This window comes from Palaemon carinicauda, chromosome 6, assembly GCF_036898095.1.
Source record: "Palaemon carinicauda isolate YSFRI2023 chromosome 6, ASM3689809v2, whole genome shotgun sequence".
NCBI classification, from domain to species: domain Eukaryota; kingdom Metazoa; phylum Arthropoda; class Malacostraca; order Decapoda; family Palaemonidae; genus Palaemon; species Palaemon carinicauda.
Window position 1 is genome coordinate 168967238 of NC_090730.1, and position 24542 is coordinate 168991779.

The 24542-nt window shown below is 43.2% G+C and overlaps 1 protein-coding gene across 1 annotated transcript in view; it reads right to left on the reverse strand.

Moving 5' to 3' along the window:
- Nucleotides 1-24542, reverse strand: part of Arp10 (Actin-related protein 10) — a 47862-nt gene that overhangs the window by 6473 nt on the left and 16847 nt on the right. Inside the window, exons 4-6 of the mRNA XM_068375707.1 lie at nt 16138-16313; nt 13361-13476; nt 8547-8776 (exon numbers count right to left, since the gene is read on the reverse strand). Coding sequence (XP_068231808.1) covers nt 8547-8776; nt 13361-13476; nt 16138-16313 — 522 coding nt within the window. The remainder of the gene's footprint in view (nt 1-8546; nt 8777-13360; nt 13477-16137; nt 16314-24542) is intronic.

Below are 24542 nucleotides of genomic sequence, written 5' to 3' on the forward strand. Positions count from 1 at the left end.
TTTTGAGTACTGTTCTCCTGTCTGGTCTTCACCTGCTGAATCTCCACTTAATTTGTTGGGCAGGAACTTACGGTCAATTAAATTTCTTATTCCTGATCTAGATATTAACTTCTGGCACAGTCGTTCAATTAGTTCCTTATGCATGTTGCATAAGATCTTTCCTAATTCTGACCATCCTTTACATTCAGAGCTTCCCAGACAGAACCATCCTCTACGTAATACTAGGTATGCAGTTAATTCTAACAGTCAGGCATTCTCTATCATAAGGCTCAATACTACACAGCATTCTAGAAGCTTTATTCCAACTGTGACTAAGTTGTGAAATGACCTTCCTAATCGGGTACTCTACTCGGTAGATCTTCAAAAGTTCAAACTTGCAGCAAATGTTTTTATGTTTAACAGGCTGACATAAGTATTTTTATAGTTTATATATGAAAGATCTGTTTTGCTGTTGTTAGTGTTCTTAAAATATTTAATTTTAATTTTTCATTAGTTTTCTTGTAATTTATTTATTTCCTTTAATCCTTTATCACTCGGCTATTTTCCCTGTTGGAGCCCTTGGGCTTATAGCATCTTGCTATTCCAACTAGGGTTGTCACTTAACTAGTAATAATAATAGTGATAATAATAATAATAATAATAATAATAATAATAATAATATTAATACAGTAATAATAATAATAATAAAACTACACAAGAATGAGGCTACCAAAGGACTACTAAGGTCTTACAATATAAGAAATCTATTTAGAAGCAAAATAAGTGCTGTAAACTATAAAAGAAACTTTAAGAGCTAAATACAAAAAATACTACAAGTACTTGCCTGATCTTAAAGGAAGAATATTAGTAAAAGATCAACTCAACTTTAATCATGAGAAACATAACTATGATATGGGCACACCCTGGGGCAGATTTAGTAAAAGAAGAAGAAAAGAAAGGAAGAAATTATTAACGTAAACTTTTAGTAGTTGGCATTAAAAGCAAAAAACACTTACATTTGTTATATTTGTTTTATAGGAGGATAGATGTGAACGAGGCAAGAGAGCGTGCTAGAAATAGGAATGAATGGCGAGCGATTGTGACGCAGTTCCGGTAGGCCCTGCTGCTGCCTCCGATGCCTTAGATGACCGCGGAGGTAGCAGCAGCAGTAGGGGATTCAGCATTATGAAGCTTCATCTGTGGTGGATAATGTGGGAGGGTGGGCTGTGACACCCAAGCAGTACCAGCTGAACTCGGTTGAGTCCCTTGTTAGGCTGGGAGGAACGTAGAGAGTAGAGGTCCCCTTTTTTGTTTTGTTTCTTTGTTGATGTCGGCTACCCCTCAAAATTGGGGGAAGTGCCTTGGTATATGTATGTATGTATGTAGGTTGGCCAAGGCACCAGCCACCCGTTGAGATTCTACCACTAGAGTGTTATGGCATCTTTTGACTGGCCAGACAGTACTACATTAGATCCTTCTCTCTGGTTACGGTTCATTTTCCCTTTGCTTACACATACACCGAATATTCTGGCCTATTCTTTACATATTCTCCTCTGTCCTCATACACCTGACAACACTGAGATTACCAAACAATTCTTCTTCACCCAAGGGGTTACTGTACTGTAATTGTTCAGTGGGCACTTTCCCCTTCCTAAGGGTAGAAGAGACTCTAGCTATGGTAAGCAGCTCTTCTAGAAGGACACTCCAAAATCAAACCATTGTTCTCTAGTCTTGGGTAGTGCCATAGCCTCTGTACCAAGGTCTTCCACTGTCTTGAGTTAGAGTTCTCTTGCTTGAGGGTACACTCGGGCATAATATTATATCTAATTTTTCTTCCTCTTGTTTTCCTAAAGTTTATATAGTTTATATAGGAGATATGTTATTTTCATTAGTAAAATAAATTTTTGAATATACTTACCTGGTGATCATATAGCTGTCAGCTCTGCTGCCCGACAGAAAAACCTAAGGACAAAATACGCCAGCGATCGCTATACAGGTAGGGGGTGTTCATCAACAGCGCCATCTGTCGAGCAGGTACTCAAGTACTCTCAGTAAACACAGAACTAATTTTCTCCTCGGTCCACTGGGTCTCTATTGGGGAGGAAGGGAGGGTTCTTTAATATATGATCACCGGGTAAGTATATTCAAAAATTTATTTTACTAATGAAAATAACATTTTTCAATATTAAACTTAGCCGGTGATCATATAGCTGATTCACACCCAGGGGGGTGGGTAGAGACCAGCATTATATGTTTACATTAAGAGCTAAGTATTTTGTATTTCATTTTAGCAGTTATTCAAAATAACAAACATAAAATCAATAAGTACCTGGTAAGGAAGTCGACTTGAACAATTACTCTGCCTTTTTAAGTACGTCTTCCTTACTGAGCCTCGCGATCCTCATAGGATGCTGAGCGACTCCTAGGAGCTGAAGTATGAAGGGTTGCAACCCATACTAAAGGACCTCATCAAAACCTCTAATCTAGGCGCTTCTCAAGAAAAGAATTTGACCACCCGCCAAATCAACCAGGATGCGAAAGGCTTCTTAGCCTTCCGGACAACCCAAAAAACAACAATAAAAAACATTTCAAGAGAAAGATTAAAAAGGTTATGGGATTAGGGGAATGTAGTGGTTGAGCCCTCACCTACTACTGCACTCACTGCTACGAATGGTCCCAGGGTGTAGCAGTTCTCGTAAAGAGACTGGACATCTTTAAGGTAAAATGATGCGAACACTGACTTGCTTCTCCAATAGGTTGCATCCATTACACTCTGCAGAGATCTGTTTTGTTTGAAGGCTACTGAAGTTGCGACAGCTCTAACTTCATGTGTCCTTACCTTCAGCAAAGCATGGTCCTCCTCATTCAGATGGGAATGAGCTTCTCGAATCAAAAGTCTGATATAATAAGAAACTGTATTCTTCGACATAGGTAAAGAAGGTTTCTTAATAGCGCACCATAAAGCTTCTGACTGTCCTCGTAATGGTTTAGTACGTCTCAAATAGTACTTAAGAGCTCTTACAGGGCATAGTACTCTTTCTTGTTCATTTCCAACCATATTTGAAAGGCTTGGAATATCGAACGATTTGGGCCAAGGACGAGAAGGAAGTTCGTTTTTGGCTAAAAAACCAAGCTGTAAGGAACATGTAGCCGTTTCAGATGTAAATCCAATGTTCCTGCTGAAGGCGTGTATCTCACTGACTCTTTTAGCTGTTGCTAAGCAGACGAGGAAAAGGGTCTTCAAAGTGAGATCTTTAAAAGAGGCTGATTGAAGTGGTTCGAACCTTTCTGACATCAGGAATCTTAGTACCACGTCTAAGTTCCAACCTGGTGTGGCCAACCGACGCTCCTTCGAGGTCTCAAAAGACTTAAGGAGGTCCTGTAGATCTTTGTTGTTGGAAAGATCTAAGCCTCTGTGACGGAAGACTGCTGCCAACATGCTTCTGTAACCCTTGATCGTGGGAGCTGAAAGAGATCTTTCCTTCCTTAGGTATAAAAGGAAGTCAGCTATCTGAGTTACAGAGGTACTGGTTGAGGATACTGATACCGACTTGCACCAGCTTCGGAAGACTTCCCACTTCGACTGGTAGACTTTAAGAGTGGATGTCCTCCTTGCTCTAGCAATCGCTCTGGCTGCCTCCTTCGAAAAGCCTCTAGCTCTCGAGAGTCTTTCGATAGTCTGAAGGCAGTCAGACGAAGAGCGTGGAGGCTTGGGTGTACCTTCTTTACGTGCGGCTGACGCAGAAGGTCCACTCTTAGAGGAAGTGTTCTGGGAACGTCTACTAGCCATTGCAGTACCTCGGTGAACCATTCTCTCGCGGGCCAGAGGGGAGCAACCAACGTCAACCTTGTCCCTTCGTGAGAGGCGAACTTCTGCAGTACTCTGTTGACAATCTTGAACGGGGGGAATGCTTAAAGGTCTAGATGGGACCAATCCAGAAGAAAGGCATCTATGTGAACTGCTGCTGGGTCCGGAATCGGTGAGCAATAAATTGGGAGCCTCTTGGTCATCGAGGTTGCAAACAGATCTATGGTAGGCTGACCCCACAAGGCCCATAGTCTCTTGCATACATTCTTGTGAAGGGTCCACTCTGTTGGGATGATTTGACCCTTCCGGCTTAGGCGGTCTGCCATGACATTCATGCTGCCTTGAATGAACCTCGTTACTAGCGATATGTTTCGATCTCTTGACCAGGTGAGGAGGTCCCTTGCGATCTCGTACAACGTCCTCGAATGAGTCCCTCCTTGCTTGGAGATGTACGCCAAGGCTGTGGTGTTGTCGGAGTTCACCTCCACCACTTTGCCTAGGAGGGACTTGAAGCTTCTCAAGGCCAGATGAACTGCCAGTAGCTCCTTGCAGTTGATGTGCAACGTTCTTTGATCCGCATTCCACGTGCCCGAGCATTCCCGACCGTCCAATGTCGCACCCCAGCCCGTGTCCGATGCGTCCGAGAAGAGAATGTGGTTGGGGGTCTGAACAGCCAGTGGCAGACCCTCCCTGAGGAGAATGTTGTCCTTCCACCAAGTCAGTGAAGACTTCATCTTCTCGGAAATAGGAATCGAGACCGCTTCTAGCGTCTTGTCCTTTCTCCAGTGAACAGCTAGGTGAAATTGAAGGGGTCGGAGGTGGAGTCTCCCTAACGCGATGAACTGGTCCAGTGATGAAAGCGTCTCTATCAGACTCATCCACTGTCTGACTGAACATCGGTCCTTCTTCAGCATGTTCTGGATGCATTCTTGGGCTTGACTGATTCTGGGGGCCGACGGAAAAGCCCGAAAAGCTTGACTCTGAATCTCCATTCCTGGGTACACTATAGTTTGGGATGGGACGAGTTGGGACTTTTCCATATTGACCAGGAGACCCAATTCCTTGGTCAGATCCAGAGTCCACTTTAGATTCTCCAGACAGCGACGACTTGACGAAGCTCTAGAAGCCAGTCGTCCAAATAGAGGGAGGCTCTGATGTCTGCTAAATGCAGGAATTTGGCAATATTCCTCATCAGTTTCGTAAAAACAAGAGGTGCCGTGCTTAGGCCAAAGCACAGGGCTTGAAACTGGTATACAACCTTCCCGAAAACGAACCTTAGAAAAGGTTGGGAATCTGGGTGGATGGGGACGTGAAAGTAAGCGTCCTTTAGGTCTAACGAGACCATCCAGTCTTCCTTCCTGACCGATGCTAGAACCGACTTTGTCGTCTCCATGGTGAACGTCTGCTTTGTGACAAAGACATTCAGAGCACTGACGTCTAGCACCGGCCTCCACCCTCCTGTCTTCTTCGCCACTAAGAAGAGACGGTTGTAGAAGCCCGGGGATTGATGGTCCCGGACTTTGATTACCGCTCCCTTTTTGTAGTAAAAGAGACACCTCTTGCTGCAAAGCTAGTCTCTTGTCCTCCTCTCTGTACCTGGGAGAGAGGTCGATGGGAGTTGTTGCTAGAGGGGGCTTGCGCAAGAATGGAATCTTGTACCCCTCTCTGAGTAACTTCACAGACTGTGCGTCTGCGCCCCTGTTCTCCCAGGCCTGCCAGTAGTTCTTGAGCCTGGCTCCCACTGCTGTCTGAAGAAGGTGGCAGTCAGACTCTGCCTCTAGAGGACTTGGAACCCTTCTTCTTGCTCCCACGTTGACCTTCGGCACGAGCACCTCCTCTGCTGGAGGCTCTGCCACGAAAGGGCGGAATGAACCTTGACGCTGGAGTGTCCATCCTGGGTCTAGGCACGGAGGGCAAAGGGGTGGCTTTGCGTGCGGATGACGCAACCAGGTCATGAGTGTCTTTCTGGATCAAGGAGGCGGCAATCTCCTTGATCAACTCCTCAGGGAAGAGGCACTTCGAGAGAGGAGCAAACATAAGTTCCGACTTTTGACATGGGGTGACTCCAGCTGACAAGAAGGAGCAAAGGTGATCCCGCTTCTTGAGGACCCCGGACACGAAAGAAGCCGCAAGCTCACTAGAACCATCCCGTATGGCTTTGTCCATGCAGGACATAATGAGCATGGAAGTTTCCTTGTCAGAAGGGGAGGTCTTCCTGCTCAACGCTCCCAAACACCAGTCCAAGAAGTTAAAGACTTCGAATGCTCGAAATACTCCTTTCATTAGATGGTCCATATCCGAAGGAGTCCAACAAATCTTGGAGCGTCTCATGGCCAGCCTGCGGGGAGAGTCTACCAGACTTGAGAAGTCGCCCTGGGCAGAGGCAGGAACTCCCAAGCCGAGAACTTCTCCCGTGGCATACCAGACGCTAGATCTGGAAGCAAGCTTGGCCGGGGGAAACATGAAGGCTGTCTTCCCAAGTTGCTTTTTGGACTGCAACCAATCTCCCAGTACTCTTAAAGCTCTCTTGGACGAGCGAGCGAGTACGAGCTTCGTAAAGGCAGGTGCGGATGACTGCATGCCTAAAGCGAACTCAGAGGGAGGAGAGCGTGGTGCTGCAGACACAAACTGATCAGGATATAAATCCTTGAACAGCGCAAGCACTTTCCTAAAGTCTAAGGAGGGAGGCGTGGTCTTGGGTTCGTCGATGTCCGTGTGTTGGTCGTCAAGATGTGCAGCGTCGTCATCATCAGAGAGTCCATCGTCTGAATGTTGAGGAGGAAGCGGCAAAGGAGTAGGTAAAAGCTGGTCGGCTGAGTCCGGCAGCACGGGTGCATGCGTGGCTGCACTGGACCCAACGTCATGGAACTGTTGGTCAGTCTGTGAACTGGCAACAACCAAAGCTGTGTGGGGACGCAAGGCGTCTACTCCTGACTGCGGTCGAGTAGCGGAAACCACAGTGGGTTGCGGAGGTTGACGCACAGCGTCAAAACACGGCAACTTAACTCCACCCTCCTGTTGTTGTGGTAACACGCGAACGTCAACGGAGGGTTCCGTGCGTCGGTGAATGTCAACATGCGTCTGGCAGGGTCGACTGCGCATGGGTGGTGGAACTCTCACAGCTGGAGTGCGGGAGCAGGCAGCCTCAGCGTCTGCTGGGCGCACAACCGTGGTTGGTTGTAGGCTAACGGGTGCAGCGTCAACCTTCTCCGCACGATACTCCTGCATGAAAGAAGCTAACTGAGTCTGCATAAACTGTAGCAAAGACCACTTAGGGTCTACAGCAGCAGGTGCGGCAACAGACGGTGTTACTGCCTGTTGCGGTACCACTTTGCCTCTCTTAGGAGGTGTGCAGTCGTCGGAAGACTGCAGCGAGTCCGAACTGACCCAGTGGCTACACCTGGGCCGTTGGACTTGCGCGGAAGGGACCTTGCGTTTAAGAGGCCGTGAGACCTTGGTCCATCGTTTCTGGCATGAAACCTCTTCCGCAGACGAGGAATGAACGGGCTCACTCGTCTTCTTGTGGGTGGGGCGATCTAGGAGATACGTCCGAAACCACGGAGGGAACGTCTGTCCGCTGATTAAAGCCTGTCGAACCCTTTGGTCGTACGACATTGCTTCTCCCCTGGGCTTGGGAGCTTGCAAGAGGTCCCGGACTGGGAGGACGACAGGCACGAACAGACGCACCCTCATGCGTAACACTAACACTTTTCACTGCACTAACACTCACTTCACTTCCCACTGCACTTTTACCCTTCAACTCCCTGACGTCAGCCATGAGTTGGTTGCGGTCACTCGCCAATGACTCGACTCTCTCACCCAGAGCCTGGATGGCACGCATCATATCTGCCATCGAAGGTTGATGAGTGCTAGAAGGGGGGTCGGGAGTAACCACTACAGGGGAAGGAATAGGTTGTGGGGCATGGGGAGAGGAAAAATCAACTGAGCGAGACGAACTCCTCCTGACTCTATCTCTCTCTAGCCTACGTGAATATTTCAGGAATTCTTGAAAATCGAATTCCGAAAGCCCAACGCATTCCTCACATCGATCTTCCAATTGACAGGTTTTACCCCGACAATTGGAACAAATGGTGTGCGGATCGATAGAGGCCTTCGGAAGACGCCTTGAACAGTCCCTAGCACTACACTTCCTGTATTTGGGGACTTGAGAAGGGTCAGACATCTTGAATTAGTCAAAGGGGGGATTCAAAATCTATCCAAGTCGTCAACAAATAATCCAAAATTCAATAAAAGAATGCAAGGAAGTATTGAAGATAACCTCTGCACAGCGAAAGCTAATAACCAGAAATGAATACTTCACCAAATAACGTGAAAATCAATCCAGAAAGCAACAGCGTATTTAGTAGGTCTTGCCAGTGGCACGACAGAGAGAAAATTGGTTCTGTGTTTACTGGGAGTACTTGAGTACCTGCTCGACAGATGGCGCTGTTGATGAACACCCCCTACCTGTATAGCGATCGCTGGCGTATTTTGTCCTTAGGTTTTTCTGTCGGGCAGCAGAGCTGACAGCTATATGATCAACGGCTAAGTTTAATATTGAAAAATCTATTTTAATGATGTTACTCTTACAATATTTTATTTTTACCTTTTTCCTTTCCTCACTGGGCTATTTTCCCTGTTGGAGCCCCTGGGATTATAGCAACCTGCTTTTCCAACTAGGGTTATAGCTTAGCAAGTACAGTAATAATAATAATAATAATAATAATAATAATAATAATAATAATATAAGGGTACTAACCTGTAGCAAAGAATTCAAAATCATACATGGAATGCTAAGTCGATCTTCATCTTGTTCAAAAAGTAATTCTGTGGTCAGCTCTCGTACAGTGCCTGGGATAGTAATGATTCGATCACCAGACATAGGATACGACACACTTGGAGGCGGAGGTGGAGGCTCCAGGGACCTGTCATATTTGTTGTTCTGCAAACGTTTGCTTCGTTCCATTGTGGTGACAAAGCAGGTTCTCACTAAAATAAAATGAATAGGCTTTGTTACAGTGCATTTACAAAGAGAAAATGACAATGGGGTAATTAAAACCTCAAAAATAGTTTTCAATTACAGTAAAGCATCATTCTCATGAAAAGAATAGGATAAAAAAAATTGTTGTTGAACAGGTCACATTTTTCTACATACAGTACATAGTAAGATGGAATGTACTATGAAAAATCCTAATATAATCTAACCAAGTCAGTTTCTATAGTTTATGCAGAATGTTTGCAAATCATAACAACTGGTTATATCCGTACTGTAATCAAAATAATAAGATTGGCTTCTACAAGAAGATAATTCGCCACTGGACCCATCTATGGTAATTATCTTAAGAAGTCTTGACTGCCAGTCAACATTCAACAAATACTTTTGGAAATCATCTTATTCTCTATGGCCCAATCTTTGCTTGTCAACTAGTTATAAATTCCTTGAGCTAGTCTAAAACAAAAGGAAAAAAGAAAAAACTGCATTAAGATGATTCCACTGCACAGTCTGTGGGCAAAATATGATCCTCGGAGGCCTAAGCCATGCCCTATAATGTGGCCAGGGGAAAGACGTGACATTTCACTACTAGCCACTACCATAAAAAAATTTTATGAAATAAGTACCACTTGTCAAACACAATATACAGTAGTGCCTTGGGTTATGAGTAACTTTGAAAACAAGCAAATTGGAATACTGCATAAGTATTCATATCTGAATTGGGTGGCGGAAAAATTTTTGCGCTGTATGGCAATTTTTCGGACAGTACCAGCGAGACTATTCCACGATGTGCAAAATGCAGTCACGAGGTGCCCATATGCCACCCATGCACTGTTCACAGGCTTTTTACCCCATTTTGATTCACATCAACTTGCAACCCCACTGCCTGTTCAGAGCCTAACTATTCCCTATGCGAGTAAAATTAGTAGTACCACTATCTCGTATGCCCCTCTTTAGAGCTGCTTTGTGCAATTGTGACCGTGCGTTCTTTGTCAAGTTGTGATCGTTATTGATCATCTTATAAACATTTTGTGCTGTGTTGTAAAGTTAACAGTACTGTATTGTAACAGTGACCCCCAAGATGATTAATTAAGACCGTTGATATGAGAGAGAGAGAGAGAGAGAGAGAGAGAGAGAGAGAGAGAGAGAGAGAGAGAGAGAGAGAGAGAGAGAGAGAGAGACTTCCATAGCTGCGCAAAGAGACATCATAAAACATAACTCTAAATAAAAGAGAGAGAGAGAGAGAGAGAGAGAGAGAGAGAGAGAGAGAGAGAGAGAGAGAGAGAGAGAGAGAGAGAGAGAGAGAGAGAGAGAGAGAGAGAGAGAGAGAGAGCACGGTATGAGTACGGCCAAGCTGCCAAAACTATACAATTGTACTGCAACATCTCCGCATGGTAAAGTTATAATTCTCAAGAAAAAAAATATATCAATTCCTTTGACGAATTAAAGGCAAGGTGTTCACAATTTTGATATGTTTGTTTTCTCATCATGTGATACAATTACCCAAAAATATTTCTTGTGTAAAAGCAGTGATATTGGAGCTGCAAATGGTGCTGCACCTAGAGAATGTTGAGAAATTTCAATTGAGGAGGAGGAGGAGTGACAGAGTGACAAACCTCAAGCGCAATGTTAAGAATGAGGGAAAACTTACAAAATTTTGTAGGAGTACATCATTGAGATAAAGCTTCAAATAAGTGAGAAGAAAATCTATTTACCAAGAATGCTATATCACATTTCTATGCCACTTCAAAGAAATGGAAAGAACAGTTGTCTTTGGGTAGGTTCCATGTCAAAACTGAATGTAAGACAATAAAAAAAGATGACAAAGTTTTCAGAATTCGTAAATTAAGTGATTCAGTTAGCGATAGTGAATGTCGTTCAAGCGAGAGAACCCATGATAAAGTTCTCATGGAGGGAGATTCTCCCTCCAGACAGTAGCTGCTCCACCTTCTCTTGTATCTCTATCACTCTATCCCTAACTCGCCTCAAGTTAATGTCAATACAGTATTTCTATTCTTTCTATCATGAATTATTAATTTGTATTCAATCCTGATGTTAGGGGTTATAAACTGTTATCAGCACAACAAACCTTTAAAATCAGAGTAAATTGTATGGTATTTATGGATGTGTAGAATGCATTGATTGAATCTCCATTATTTCTTATGGGAAAAATGTTTTTACGACAGGCATTTTAGTTTGCGAGGTTGTTTCCAGAATAAATTAAACTCGTAAATTAAAGTGCTACTGCACAATTAAACTAAAGAAACATAATAAATGTGACACGGTATTTGTTTACAAGACTATGTTCTCCATATACACGTACTGGAAATTATGCAAAGCTATTGTTTTCCTCTATTACTATCTCATAATTTAAAACAATGCACCACATGTGAAAAAAGTTAAAATTATAAAAAACTAGAGAATTATAAAAAACTAGCCTAGTTTTTTCACTAAACGATCTGGAACTGACATCGTCAACATAGTCAACCAAACAGAAGTTCATGATGCCAGTGTGCATTTGATATATATTCAAAATATATATTAAATTAAAAATGAAGTAATTACTCAAAAGTGTCACTATTTGTGAATTGTATATTTTATGGATACTTTTGAGCAATTACTCCATTTTTAATTTAGTATACATTACTAAATATGTAGAAACTTTAAACATAAAGAGCTCTCAATACTTATAAATGATATGAACACTCCTTCATCTCTAGTAGATCTGTACGAAACAGCTGTCATCTTCTGGTAGCGCGAAGGCTATGCAACAGGATAGAAAGAAGGTACAGGAACAGACAAAACAAAATCATCCAGGAATTGGGGAAAAAAGGTGGGGCCTTTGTCTGGACTGGCACTGCATGAGCTTAGTTTTGTATGAGTGATGAGTGCAGTCTCTCCCACAGGGAGAGAAACGGTAACGCAACTCCTATTGATCGGACCTACTGGACTTCTCTAAGTCCTTCTCCTAGAAGTTCCAGTGAAGACACCAGTAAAGATGAGGCAAAGGAGAAGGAAGAACTTAGTCTTCTACGATAATTGTGCAGGCCGATGATGACAATCTCTTGGTACAAGAGCCACAACAGCACAACCAGTAGATGCGCTCTCAGCAGCTTCCTTGGGTCAGAAATACAATGAAGAAAAGAAGGGTGGCGCCCTTAAGGAAAAACACTGAAGAAAAATAGGGTGACACTCCTACAGAAAGACACTGAAGAAGGGTGGCGCCCTTATGGAAAGACACTGAAGAAGGGTGGTGCGCTTACAGAAAGATAATGAAGAAGAGGAGAAGGGTGGTGCCCTTACAGAAATACACATGAAAAGGAGAAGGGTGGTGCTGTTACGGAAAGACACTGAAGAATAGGAAAAAGGTAGTGCCTTTCCCTTCACACTCAGTCAGTAGCAGGCTGTGCCTCGGACAGAGCACCAGCAAAACCTTATGACCCCTAACTTCTTAGTTCACATTATTATTGTGAGGCCACACACACACGGGATAGAACAGCAACAGATATAAACAAATATGTTGGATACCAATAGGTAGCACTGAAAACTATCTCAATTAAAGTCAACAAGAAATACTGTACTATATATTCTTGACTTTTTCCATTAATATCCCTCAAAAGTACAGTAAGTCTGGCAACACATTTATTCCATGTGAAAGAAAAAACAAAAGATTAAAACAGCCGGATGAGGACGCTGAGAAGTATGTCAGTACTGTCCGACAGTAGAAGTTAAAGTGACGGTTGCTCTATAGTTACCTGCCAACCAACAGGTAACTATGTTTACCTCGTTAAAAGTTTACACGACCGTTCCAGCTCCTATTAAAAGATGATGGTTTGTATTTGTGTTGGAACAAATGATTCTTATGGAATCATCATGATATAGTTTAAAGTTCCGCTACTTCTATCTTCTTGTTAAACTTTGTACTCACCTGTAAATTTCATTAATAAAATACAAAAACAGGTTTATTTCTTATTCAACACACTGGAAAAAAGTCAACCAGAGAGTTTACGGAAAATTTAAGTTGCAGGTTGTAGTTAGAGCTTAAGAAAGCAGCAACATGCAGGCCATGGAGAAATTTGGTATAGGATGTAAACATGGTATGAAAAGACAATGTGCAGTTGCGAATAAAACACTTAACACTAAGAGCTGGATATGTTTAAAGAATATTTGTGCACCAAGCAATTATGTTTTTAAGATAGGCAAAACAACATAGCCTAGATAATATTATTGGTATCTTTAGGCTACAGATTTTCATAAATCCTGTACCTGAAAATCCCAAGTATAGGAGTTAGCATCTACTATCATGCTAAAAAATAATGCCTCAAAAAATTCATGATACACAAGTATATACAGTACAGCATACTTTTTTTTTTTCTTAGAAAGCTACTGAAAATCTCTTAAACCACCATGTTCTTTCAACCTACCGTACTAACTTAATATATCCGGTGTCTATATATTATAAGTCATTTTAATAAAACCTCTCTATTTTTATATTTCATTTGATCAATTATTAAACCTTTATCATAATAATTAGAAAAAAAATTACTGGAGCAATCATTCTTGAAGATAATCATACATACCTTTAATATCTTCCAATATTTTCTCTGGAAGCTTCTCTACAGCAGCATTTAGTCTTTGTTCTTTGCCATCCTCGCCAACAACCAAACCCCGGTCCAACAGAATTTCACACAGTGAACTGAAAACCACAGGAAAATTCTAATACAGAAAAGTAAAATTGAAAAAATATATGTAAATCATCAAAGGTGAATCATTTAAGCTAAACATACTGGTCAAGCCAGAATTAAAGATAAAAAGTTAGTTTTGTTCTTAAATTCCATACACATACATTACTTACATTTAAACCCCGTGTAGGTATAAAATTCTCCCACACACTGCCTAATCCATGAACTTCCAAATATCAGTGGGGCTAAGATATAAAAATTCACACAATATGTAATGGGTTTATATTTTAAAAAATTTGCCTAATTTGAAATTTCATGTTTTGACTCGTGTTCTTTGATGTTTTTTGCAGTGAAGAGATTTGGTGTCAAATTTAAGGTTTCCACGTTATAAAAAATTAGCAAATACTAAGCGAGTGGATAACAAGATTAGAATTTACCAGCAAGGTGGGAGATCTTGCAGGATGGTGTCACAGAATTGTCTTAGGAATGTCGCAGAGCAGAGGAGAGACGAAGGCGACTGCCAATGTCTTGATCAGCAACACTCGTTCTCGGTCTTGTACGAACAAAGTACTGGTAGTAGGAGCACGAACTCCTGTACAGTCCCTCATATGAAAAACCTTCCAAGGGGTTAGGTTTTAGTACAGTGCTGCTCCTCCAACAAAGCCACGCAGAGGAATCAGGTGAAGTCTAGAGAGACTGTTTGATCGGTCGTCCTGTGCTTCGGGGATTTCTTCCTCCTCCTCTTCGGCAGTAGGCAAACTGGGAAGAACAGGTGAACTAGTTCCTTGGTGACTTGAAGTTGACGAACAATTGAAACACGAGTGTAAATTTTGATTGTTGTTTTACATCACGTGGTTCCCGATGATGTTAACCAACCTCAAGGTTCCCTATTGGGATAGCCGATCATAAGGTCCCCGAACGCGGTGGTAGGGTCACTAAGAAGGAACTGGTAACAGGAAAAGATGAATTAGTCTTCTGGTGACTTCAAGATTTAAAAACACTTGAAGCATAAGTGTAAGTTTCCATCGCTGTTAAAAATCATGTGGTTCTCGGTCACAGTAACCAAACGTAAGGGTCCCTATCACAATAACTAATCTTAAGGCTCCAGATTGCGGTAACCATTGTAAGGTTCACGATTGTGGTACACGATCAATGTAATTGATGGTAAATTTCCTGATCGTGGTTTACAGCCAATCCCATGGTAAACGTCAATCATAGAGAATAAGAGTGACACAACCTCTTCATGGAGAAGAATACAATCAGATCATTACCATAAAGATGAAACACGAATGGGACATGGTACAAGGAAAGCTTGCCGCTTGTGAGGGTAAGACCTCATAATCCATACAAATTATGAGAATGGTTATGGGATCCTCTTCTCCCGCATCATGTAATGGAAGAGCTAGAATAAGGCAAATATCAGCAGTTCAGTGAAAGCAAAGTGAACACTTAAACTTCGTACCAAAACATATTCTACAGGAAGTTGTCATTGCAAACATGCAGTGTCCAATTTACTCGGGTTGGTGAGGGGCCTTTCCTCCCATTTGAGAAAACAAAGAGCTCAATTTCATATCAGATCAAGTGTTAGAAACAGGTGTATGTGCACTTGCCTCTCAAACCACTCTGTTCTGGGTATAATCTTCGTACGCACCTCTTCTCTAGGTACATACCGTCCTCAGGTACTCAGGGATTATTGGAGAAGCACAGCTACATTGATCCCATATACTTAAAATATCTTCCCCTTCAGGTGAAGCAGCAGCATTCAATCGAAGGCCATTGCATCCAGTAAGAGCCCAACTTCAGATGCAAAGCAATGCGTGCTGATGTCTGTTCCCAATAGCAATTGTTTAATCATGCAGGAAAGGGAGAAGAGCATGGCCCTCATTCCAACTGGTAATGCACACACTCATTCTTAGGAAAAAAGAGCACTGGTAACCTGTGTGTAAGCACCTTTACCACATACCAATATGTATCTTTGCAGCAGGAATATTCCCAGTATGCATTCTCTCGAATCACAAAACACACTGGCGAATGTAGAACTATCAAGTTTCTTGCCTTACTAGAAGACGAATGTGAGCCCTCAGAAGAGGGTGACTGTAGAGGTGAAGGAGTTTTGCTATAAAAGGGTGTGTGCACAAGAGGGAGCTCATGGGTACGTGCAACTGCACGAGAGAGCGAGCACGAAAAGGTGAGGAATCGCTCCTGTAGGAGCACGAGGGCATGCTTAGGAAAACTCATGATTGCGCTCGCACAAACAGATGAAGACGTGCATAAATAAATGAGGCCAGGAGCATGCGCACACAGATGAGACATGCGAGAGGATAAGGAACGGGAAACTGCAAAACTTTTCTTCCTTATTCTCCCTTACATACAACGAACTGCCAACAATTATCTAGAACAAAACAAAAGATTAAAACAGCCAATTGAAGGTGTCGAGAGTACATCTGCACTTTGATGTCGCTGAAAACAAATTGGCTTCTCAATCAGTATGCTGACGAGGAGGCATGGCTTCACCTCCACCCGCCAATAACAACCACTGACACCTTGTTAGGAGCTTTAACAGCCGCCTCCATCCTAGCTAAAACAAACTCATATTAAAGGACGAGGGTTTTTATTTGTGTAGGAACAATACTATTTTAGTTTAAAAATTTCTTCCAATATAACATGATACGTACCTATGAATAGCTTTTCCCCCCAAGGGGAGTGACTGCCAGGCATTCAGTATAATCACATTTTCATATACAGGAATAAGTGTAGCCTCTTGATAACCCAAATCTAGGACAAGTCCAGTAGTAATTCCAAGAGTCATGAGTGATGCAATTTGTAGTGGAACATATAACAGAGACAAAACCTTTGAAAAGAAAAGAAAAGAAAAGAAATTGGGAATTTTAATTATGGTTTTTCATCAATTAAAGCCTTTTACAACATTCTTAATGACAAACCTCTACACTCAATCAGTCAGTTTCTGAAAACATAACAATCAGGTCCAGGTTAACACATAAATTATATTATTCCTATGAACAGTGTCAGTTTTAATAATAGAATCACAAACTCAACTAAGGGTCACATGTTAATCAGGCACCCTAGAACAGCACCAGAAGACCTCTCAGGTACAGTATTGGTATTTTGACCTATCTAATGTAATCTGATCTACACTCCGAGTTTTTTACAATGTGCATTTCTTCTAAGCATATGTCACTTATGTTTAGAGTGGCTCTTCTGATTACTGTAATAAAAATGCACTTTTTCTACTTCATTAACTGCAATACCTTTGACAAACTAAATAATCCCTTCCTTGTGTTGTAAACGAATGAGTTGAAGTAAAAAAAGTTTATGGCGATGAAATAAATGTGCTTCCCCATTTCACATTCACTAAACACTGACTTCCTTAATTATACTGAATTACAAAATTCATATGTGTTCTGCATTACATTTTCATAGCTTTCTAGTTTCACAATTGCTTCACTCTTATGTGCTACAAATTCCTGTGATTTTACACCAAAAGATATATGACTACTTTTCTCTTAGTAAGGGTAGAGGAGACTCTTTAGCTATGGTAAGTAGCTCTTCTAGAAGGACACTCCAAAATCAAACCACTGTTCTCTTGTCTTGGGTAGTGCCATAGCATCAGTACCATGGCCTTTCACTCTTTTGGATTAAAGTTCTCTTGCTTGAGGTTCACCTAGACATGCTATTCTATCTTGTTTCTTTTCCTCTTGAAGTTTTTATATATAAGAAAGATCCAATTTATTGTTGTTGCTGTTCTTAAAATATCTTATTTTTATTGCTCATTACTTCTCTTGTAGTTTATTTATTTCCTTGTTTCTTTTCCTCACTGGGTTATTTTTCCCTGTTGGAGACCTTGGGATTATAGCATCCTGCTTTACCAACTAGGGTTGTAGATTAGCTTGTAATAATAATAACAATAATATACTCTATATCAGTTGCTCCATTTATGGCTTTCTGGATTGAGTAATAATTCAATAACACACTGTACCTTTGCATAGCAAAAGTTCTATAAATAAACATATGAGCTTTTCAATTTACTCTCATTTACATTGACTCTTTCTGTGCAATCACAGAAATGGCTGAAATACAGCACTTAAGTTACTAATTTCTTGAATGACAAAATACCCATTAGTGAGATTAATCGTAATACAGTGATGTATAACATTACGGGATGCCATAACCCAATGAAAAGGATTAAGTTCTTAATCTTCAATTTTTTATTTAAAATTTTTTTTGCAATAAAAATTATATTTTATAAAAATAAATTTTTGAATATACTTACCCGGTGAATATATAATAGCTGCAACTCTGCGGCTCGACAAAAAACACACTCAAAAAACTCGTGAGCGATTGCTATGAAGGTTGCGGGTGTGCCCACCAGCGCCAACTGTCGGCCAGATACCACTCTTGCATGTAAACAAACCCTTCAATTCTTCTCGTCCCGCTGCGTCTCTATTGGGGAGGAAGGGAGGGTCTTTAATTTATATATTCACCGGGTAAGTATATTCAAAAATTTAGTTTATAATTAAAATATCATTTTTAAATATTTAACTTAGCCGGTGAATATATAATAGCCGATTCACACCCAAGGCGGTGGGTAGAGACCAGAGTTAATTAAGTTTACAGCGTATAAGCTAAGAGTTTTTTTGACAGTTATCAATATAACAAAACCAAAATATATAGGTACCTGGTAAGGAAGTTGACTTAGACGATTACTCTGCCTTGTAAGTCTGTCTTCCTCACGAAGCCCAGCGATCCTCTTAGGATGCTGACAGACTCCCAGGAGCTGAAGTATCAAGGGCTGCAACCCATACAACAGGACCTCATCAAACCCCTAATCTGGGCGCTCTCAAGAAATGACTTTGACCACCCGCCAAATCAACCAGGATGCGAAAGGCTTCTTAGCCTTCCGAACAACCCATAAAACAATATTAAAAACATTTCAAGAGACAGATTAAAAAGGATATTGGAATTAGGGAAGTGTAGTGGTAGAACCCTCACCCACTACTGCACTCGCTGCTACGAATGGACCCAGTGTGTAGCAGTCCTCATAAAGAGTCTGGACATCTTTCAAGTAAAATGACGCGAACACTGACTTGCTTCTCCAAAAGGTCGCGTCCATGATACTTTGCAGAGATCTATTTTGCTTGAAGGCCACGGAGGTTGCTATAGCTCTAATCTCGTGCGTCTTAACCTTAAGCAAAGATCGGTCTTCCTCACTCAAGTGGGAATGGGCTTCTCGTATTAAAAATCTGATAAAATATGACAAAGCATTCTTTGACATAGGTAAGGATGGTTTCTTAACCGAACACCATAACGCTTCAGATTTACCTCGTAAAGGCTTAGTATGAGCTAAATAGAACTTAAGAGCTCTAACGGGACATAATACTCTCTCTAGTTCGTTGCCTACGATCTCTGATAAGCTAGGAATATCAAAAGATTTAGGCCAAGGACGAGAAGGCAGTTCATTCTTGGCCAGGAAACCAAGTTGAAGAGAACAAGTGGCTTTTTCTGTCGAAAAACCGATGTTCTTGCTGAAGGCATGAAGCTCACTGACTCTTTTAGCCGAGGCCAAGCACACCAGGAAAAGAGTCTTAAGAGTGAGATCCTTCAGGGAGGCTGAATGTAAAGGCTCAAACCTGTCTGACATGAGGAACCTTAGGACCACGTCTAAGTTCCATCCAGGAGTAGCCAAACAACGTTCCTTAGAAGTCTCAAAAGACTTAAGGAGATCTTGTAGATCTTTATTGTTGGAAAGATCTAAGCCTCTATGCCGGAAGACCGAAGCCAACATGCTCCTGTAGCCCTTGATCGTGGAAGCTGACAGGGAGCGAACCCTTCTCAGGTATAAGAGAAAATCAGCGATTTGGGCTACAGAGGTACTGGACGAGGATACAGATACTGACTTGCACCAGTCTCGGAAGATTTCCCACTTCGATTGGTAAACTCTAATAGTAGAAGCTCTCCTCGCTCTTGCAATCGCACTGGCTGCCTCCTTCGAAAATCCTCTAGGTCTAGAGAGTCTTTCGATAGTCTGAAGGCAGTCAGACGAAGAGCGTGGAGGCCTTGGTGTACCTTCTTTACGTGGGGCTGACGTAACAGGTCTACTCTTAGAGGAAGACTTCTTGGAAAGTCTACCAGCCATCGAAGTACCTCGGTGAACCATTCTCTCGCGGGCCAGAGGGGAGCAACTAACGTCAACCTTGTCCCTTCGTGAGAGGCGAATTTCTGCAGTACCTTGTTGACAATCTTGAATGGTGGGAATGCATATAGGTCTAGGTGAGACCAATCTAGGAGAAAAGCATCTATATGTATTGCTGCTGGGTCTGGGACTGGAGAGCAATAGATTGGAAGCCTCTTGGTCATCGAGGTTGCAAAGAGGTCTATGGTGGGTTGACCCCAAGTCGCCCAAAGCCTCTTGCACACGTCCTTGTGGAGGGTCCATTCTGTAGGAATTACCTGACCCTTCCGACTGAGGCAATCTGCTAAGACGTTCAAGTCGCCCTGGATAAACCTCGTTACCAGGGAGATGCCTCGATCTCTTGACCAAATGAGCAGGTCCCTTGCGATCTTGTACAGTGTCAGGGAGTGGGTGCCTCCTTGCTTGGAAATGTAAGCCAAGGCTGTGGTATTGTCCGAGTTGATCTCCACCACTTTGCTTCGAAGGAGACTCTCGAAGTTCATCAAGGCCAGGTGGACTGCCAAAAGCTCCTTGCCGTTGATGTGCAAGCTCCTCTGACTTGAGGTCCACAGACCTGAGCATTCCCGACCGTCCAGGGTCGCACCCCAACCCAAATCCGATGCGTCTGAGAATAGCACGTGGTTTGGTTTCAGAACTGCTAGGGGAAGTCCCTCTCGTAGACTGATATTGTCTTTCCACCAATTCAGGCATGCCTTTACTGTTTCGGAAATCGGGATTGAGACCGCCTCTAGCGTCTTGTCCTTTTTCCAGTGAAAAGCTAGATGGAACTGGAGAGGTCGGAGGTGTAGCCTTCCTAGCGAGACAAACTGCTCCAGGGATGATAGAGTTCCTACTAGACTCATCCAATTCCTGACTGAGCAACGTTCTCTCTTCAACATCCGTTGGATTACGAGCAGGGCTTGATCTATTCGGGGGGCAGACGGAAAAGCCCGAAAAACTGGACTGCGAATCTCCATCCCTAAATACAGTATAGTTTGGGATGGAATCAGCTGTGACTTTTCCATGTTGACCAAAAGTCCCAATTCCTTGGTCAGATCCAATGTCCAATTGAGATCCTTCAGACAGCGATGACTGGACGAGGCTCTGAGAAGCCAGTGGTCCAAGTAAAGGGAGGCTCGGATTCCCGATAAATGGAGGAATTTTGCCACATTCCTCATAAGCCTCGTAAACACGAGAGGAGCAGGACTTAGGCCAAAGCACAGGGCCCGAAACTGGTACACCACATTGTCGAAAACAAACCTCAGAAAAGGTTGGGAATCTGAGTGAATGGGGATGTAGAAGTATGCGTCTCTTAGGTCGAGAGAGACCATCCAGTCTCCCTTTCTGACCGCTGCTAAGACTGATTTCGTGGTCTCCATGGTGAACTTTGTCTTCGTGACAAAGACGTTCAGAGTACTGACGTCTAGCACCGGTCTCCAACCTCCTGTCTTCTTCGGTACTAGGAAGAGGCGGTTGTAAAACCCCGGTGATTGAAGGTCCGAGACTTTGACCACCGCTCCCTTCTCTAGCAAAAGAGACACTTCTAGTTTCAGGGCTTGTCTCTTTGATTCCTCTCGGTAATTGGGAGAGAGATCGATGGGGGAAGTCGCTAGAGGAGGTTTGTGTACAAATGGAATTTTGTACCCCTCTCTGAGCAACCTCACAGACTGTTGGTCTGCGCCTCTCTTCTCCCAGGCTCGCCAGAAGTTCTTGAGTCTGGCACCTACTGCTGTCTGAAGCTGCGGGCAGTCAGACTCTGCCACGTGAGGACTTGGCTCCTTTCCTCTTTCCTCTCTTTCCTTCGGCACGAGTACTTCCCCTGCTGGGAGCTCTGCCACGAAAGGGCGGAATAAACCTAGACGCTGGAGTGTCTATCCTTGGCCTAGCAGAAAAGGAAGTCGAAGGAGTCCCTTTGCGAGCAGAGGACGCTACCAAGTCATGGGTGTCCTTCTGCACGAGTGACAAAGCTATGTCCTTAACCAAAAGTTCAGGGAACAAAAACTTCGATAAGGGGGCAAAGAGTAGCTCAGATCTTTGACAGGGAGTAACTCCTGCCGACAGAAAAGAGCAAAGAGACTCTCGCTTCTTAAGGACTCCTGAAGTAAACGAGGAGGAGAGCTCATTGGATCCGTCGCGGATGGCTTTATCCATGCAGGACATAATGAGTAAGGAGACATCTCTATCAGCTGATGAGATTTTCCTACTTAAGGCTCCCAAACACCAGTCAAGGAAGTTGAAAACTTCAAAAGCTCTAAAAATGCCTTTCAGTAGATGGTCAAGGTCCGAGGATGACCAACTAATCTTCGAGCGTCTCATGGCTAGGCGGCGGGGAGAGTCTACAAGGCTTGAGAAGTCGCCCTGGGCAGAGGCAGGGACTCCCAAGCCGAGAACTTCTCCCGTGGCATACCAGACGCTCGATCTAGACGAGAGTTTAGATGGGGGGAAGGCAAAGGCCGTCTTCCCTAAACTCCTCTTGGTTTCCAACCAATCGCCTAAAAGCCGTAAAGCTCTCTTGGACGAGCGAGAGAGTACAAGTTTTGTAAAGGCTGGCATGTCAGCAGGTACGCCTAAAACAAACTCAGACGGCGGCGAACGAGGAGCAACAGAGACAAAGTGTTCGGGAAACAACTCTTTAAAAATGAGCATGACTTTCTTAAAGTCCATAGATGGCGGAACTGCTCTTGGTTTATCAATATCTGAAGGATGATCCTCAGGCTGAGGGTCAGCAACGTCCTCATCCGAAAGTTCCTCATCTGACAACTGATGAGAAACAAGCAAAGGGGTTGGCAATGCTTGACACGCAGCGTCCACCCGCACTGGTGCATAAGTGGCGGACCAGGACGCAGCGTCCTGTAACTGCTTGACAGTCTGGGAACTGTCAACAACAACAGGTGCGTGAGGACGCACAGCGTCCACCCGAGACTGCTTAGACCGCCTAGTCTGAGCAGTCAAAACAACTCTAGGTTGCGGAAGTTGACGCTCAGCGTCAAAACAAGTCAACTCCGATGGTTGGCGAACGTCCTGAACGTCACCAGGCGCATCAGCAAGTTGCCTAACGTCCAAATGCGGCTGAAAATCCACACGAGATCGCATCGAGTGTGGTTCTACCCCAACTGCTTGACGTGAATTGGCTACACCAGCGTCAACAGGACGCACAAAAGAACGTTTGGGTGGCTGAAGGCCAGGATCTCTATGAGATAAACGGCTAGGCTCAACGGAAACCTTATCGGCATTGTAGTCTTCCATAAGGGACGCAAGCTTAGACTGCATGTCCTGCAGTATAACCCATTTTGGGTCCACGGGAATGGGTGCGGTAACCGACGGGGTTAGCGTCTGAGACGGCACAACTTTGCCTTGCTTAGGCGGCGAGCAGTCATCCGATGACTGCAACGGGTCCGAACTGTCCCACTGACTACATCCAGGATGTTGGACCTGTCCTGAAGGGACCGACTTCCGTTTAAGAGGCCTAGAAACCTTGCTCCACGGTTTCTTGCGTGAAAAGCCTTCGGAAGACGAGGAAAAAATGGGCCCTCTCGTCTTATGGTAGGGGCGATCTTGGTGAGATACGCCTGATACCATAGAGGGAACGTCTGTTCGCTGATCAAGGCCTCTCGAACCCATAAGTCGTACGACATTACTTCTCCCCTGGGCTTGGGAGCTTGCAAGAGGTCCCGGACTAGGTGAACGACAGGCACGAACAGACGAACCCTCGGTCGCAACACTGTTCACAACACTTTGCGCACTAATCACTTTCCCACTTTCCGCCGTGGCACTATGACACTTAAGTTCCTTCACGTCAGCCATGAGTTGATTACGATCAGTTGCTAACGCTTCAACTCTTTCCCCCAAGGCATGAATAGCACGTAACATGTCTTGCATAGATGGTTCCTGAGTGCTAGAAGGGGGGTTAGGAACAACCACTACAGGGGAAGGATTAGGTTCAGGGGCATGTGGAGAGGAAAAATCTACAGACCTAGATGAACTCCTCCTTACCCTATCTCTCTCTAGTCTACGTGCATATTTATCGTATTCGAGCCAATCGAATTCCGAAAGGCCCACGCATTCCTCACACCGATCTCCCAATTGACAGGTTTTACCCCGACAATTGGAACAAACAGTATGTGGGTCGAGAGAAGCCTTTGGAAGACGCCTATTACAGTCCCTAGCATTACACTTTCGAAATCTAGGTACTTGAGAAGGGTCAGCCATTTTGAATTAGTCAAAGAAAATTCCAAAAACAATCCAAGTCATCAACAAATAATCTGATTCAATAAAGAGTTCAAGAGTTTATGTTGAGGAAAAACACCTGCACTGCGAAAGCTCAAACCAAAATGAAGTACTTCACCAAATAAGTTGAGAAAACTCCAGGTTCTACAGCGAGTATGAATACGTCTTGTCGTCAACGTCGACAGAGAAGAATTGAAGGGTTTGTTTACATGCAAGAGTGGTATCTGGCCGACAGTTGGCGCTGGTGGGCACACCCGCAACCTTCATAGCGATCGCTCGCGAGTTTTTTGAGTGTGTTTTCTGTCGAGCCGCAGAGTTGCAGCTATTATATATTCACCGGCTAAGTTAAATATTTAAAAATGCATTACTATATTGCAATTGCAGTTCTGTGTCAATAATGAGAAAAACTATTTGACCAATTTGACACGGTTATGACCAATCATAGTTTATTAAGGGCCCATTCAACATGAACAACTAGCTTATTGATTTTTACTAAACCTGAAAAAACAGTTCTAAAATTTTATGGGTACATTTGGATACATTCTAACAAAGAATTTAGATTTTTTTTTCTTACTTTGCTGATGTTCACTTTCAACAAAACATGACCAGTACTGTATAACTAATATTCAATAGTCATAATTTTATACAAAAAGATGAGAAAAA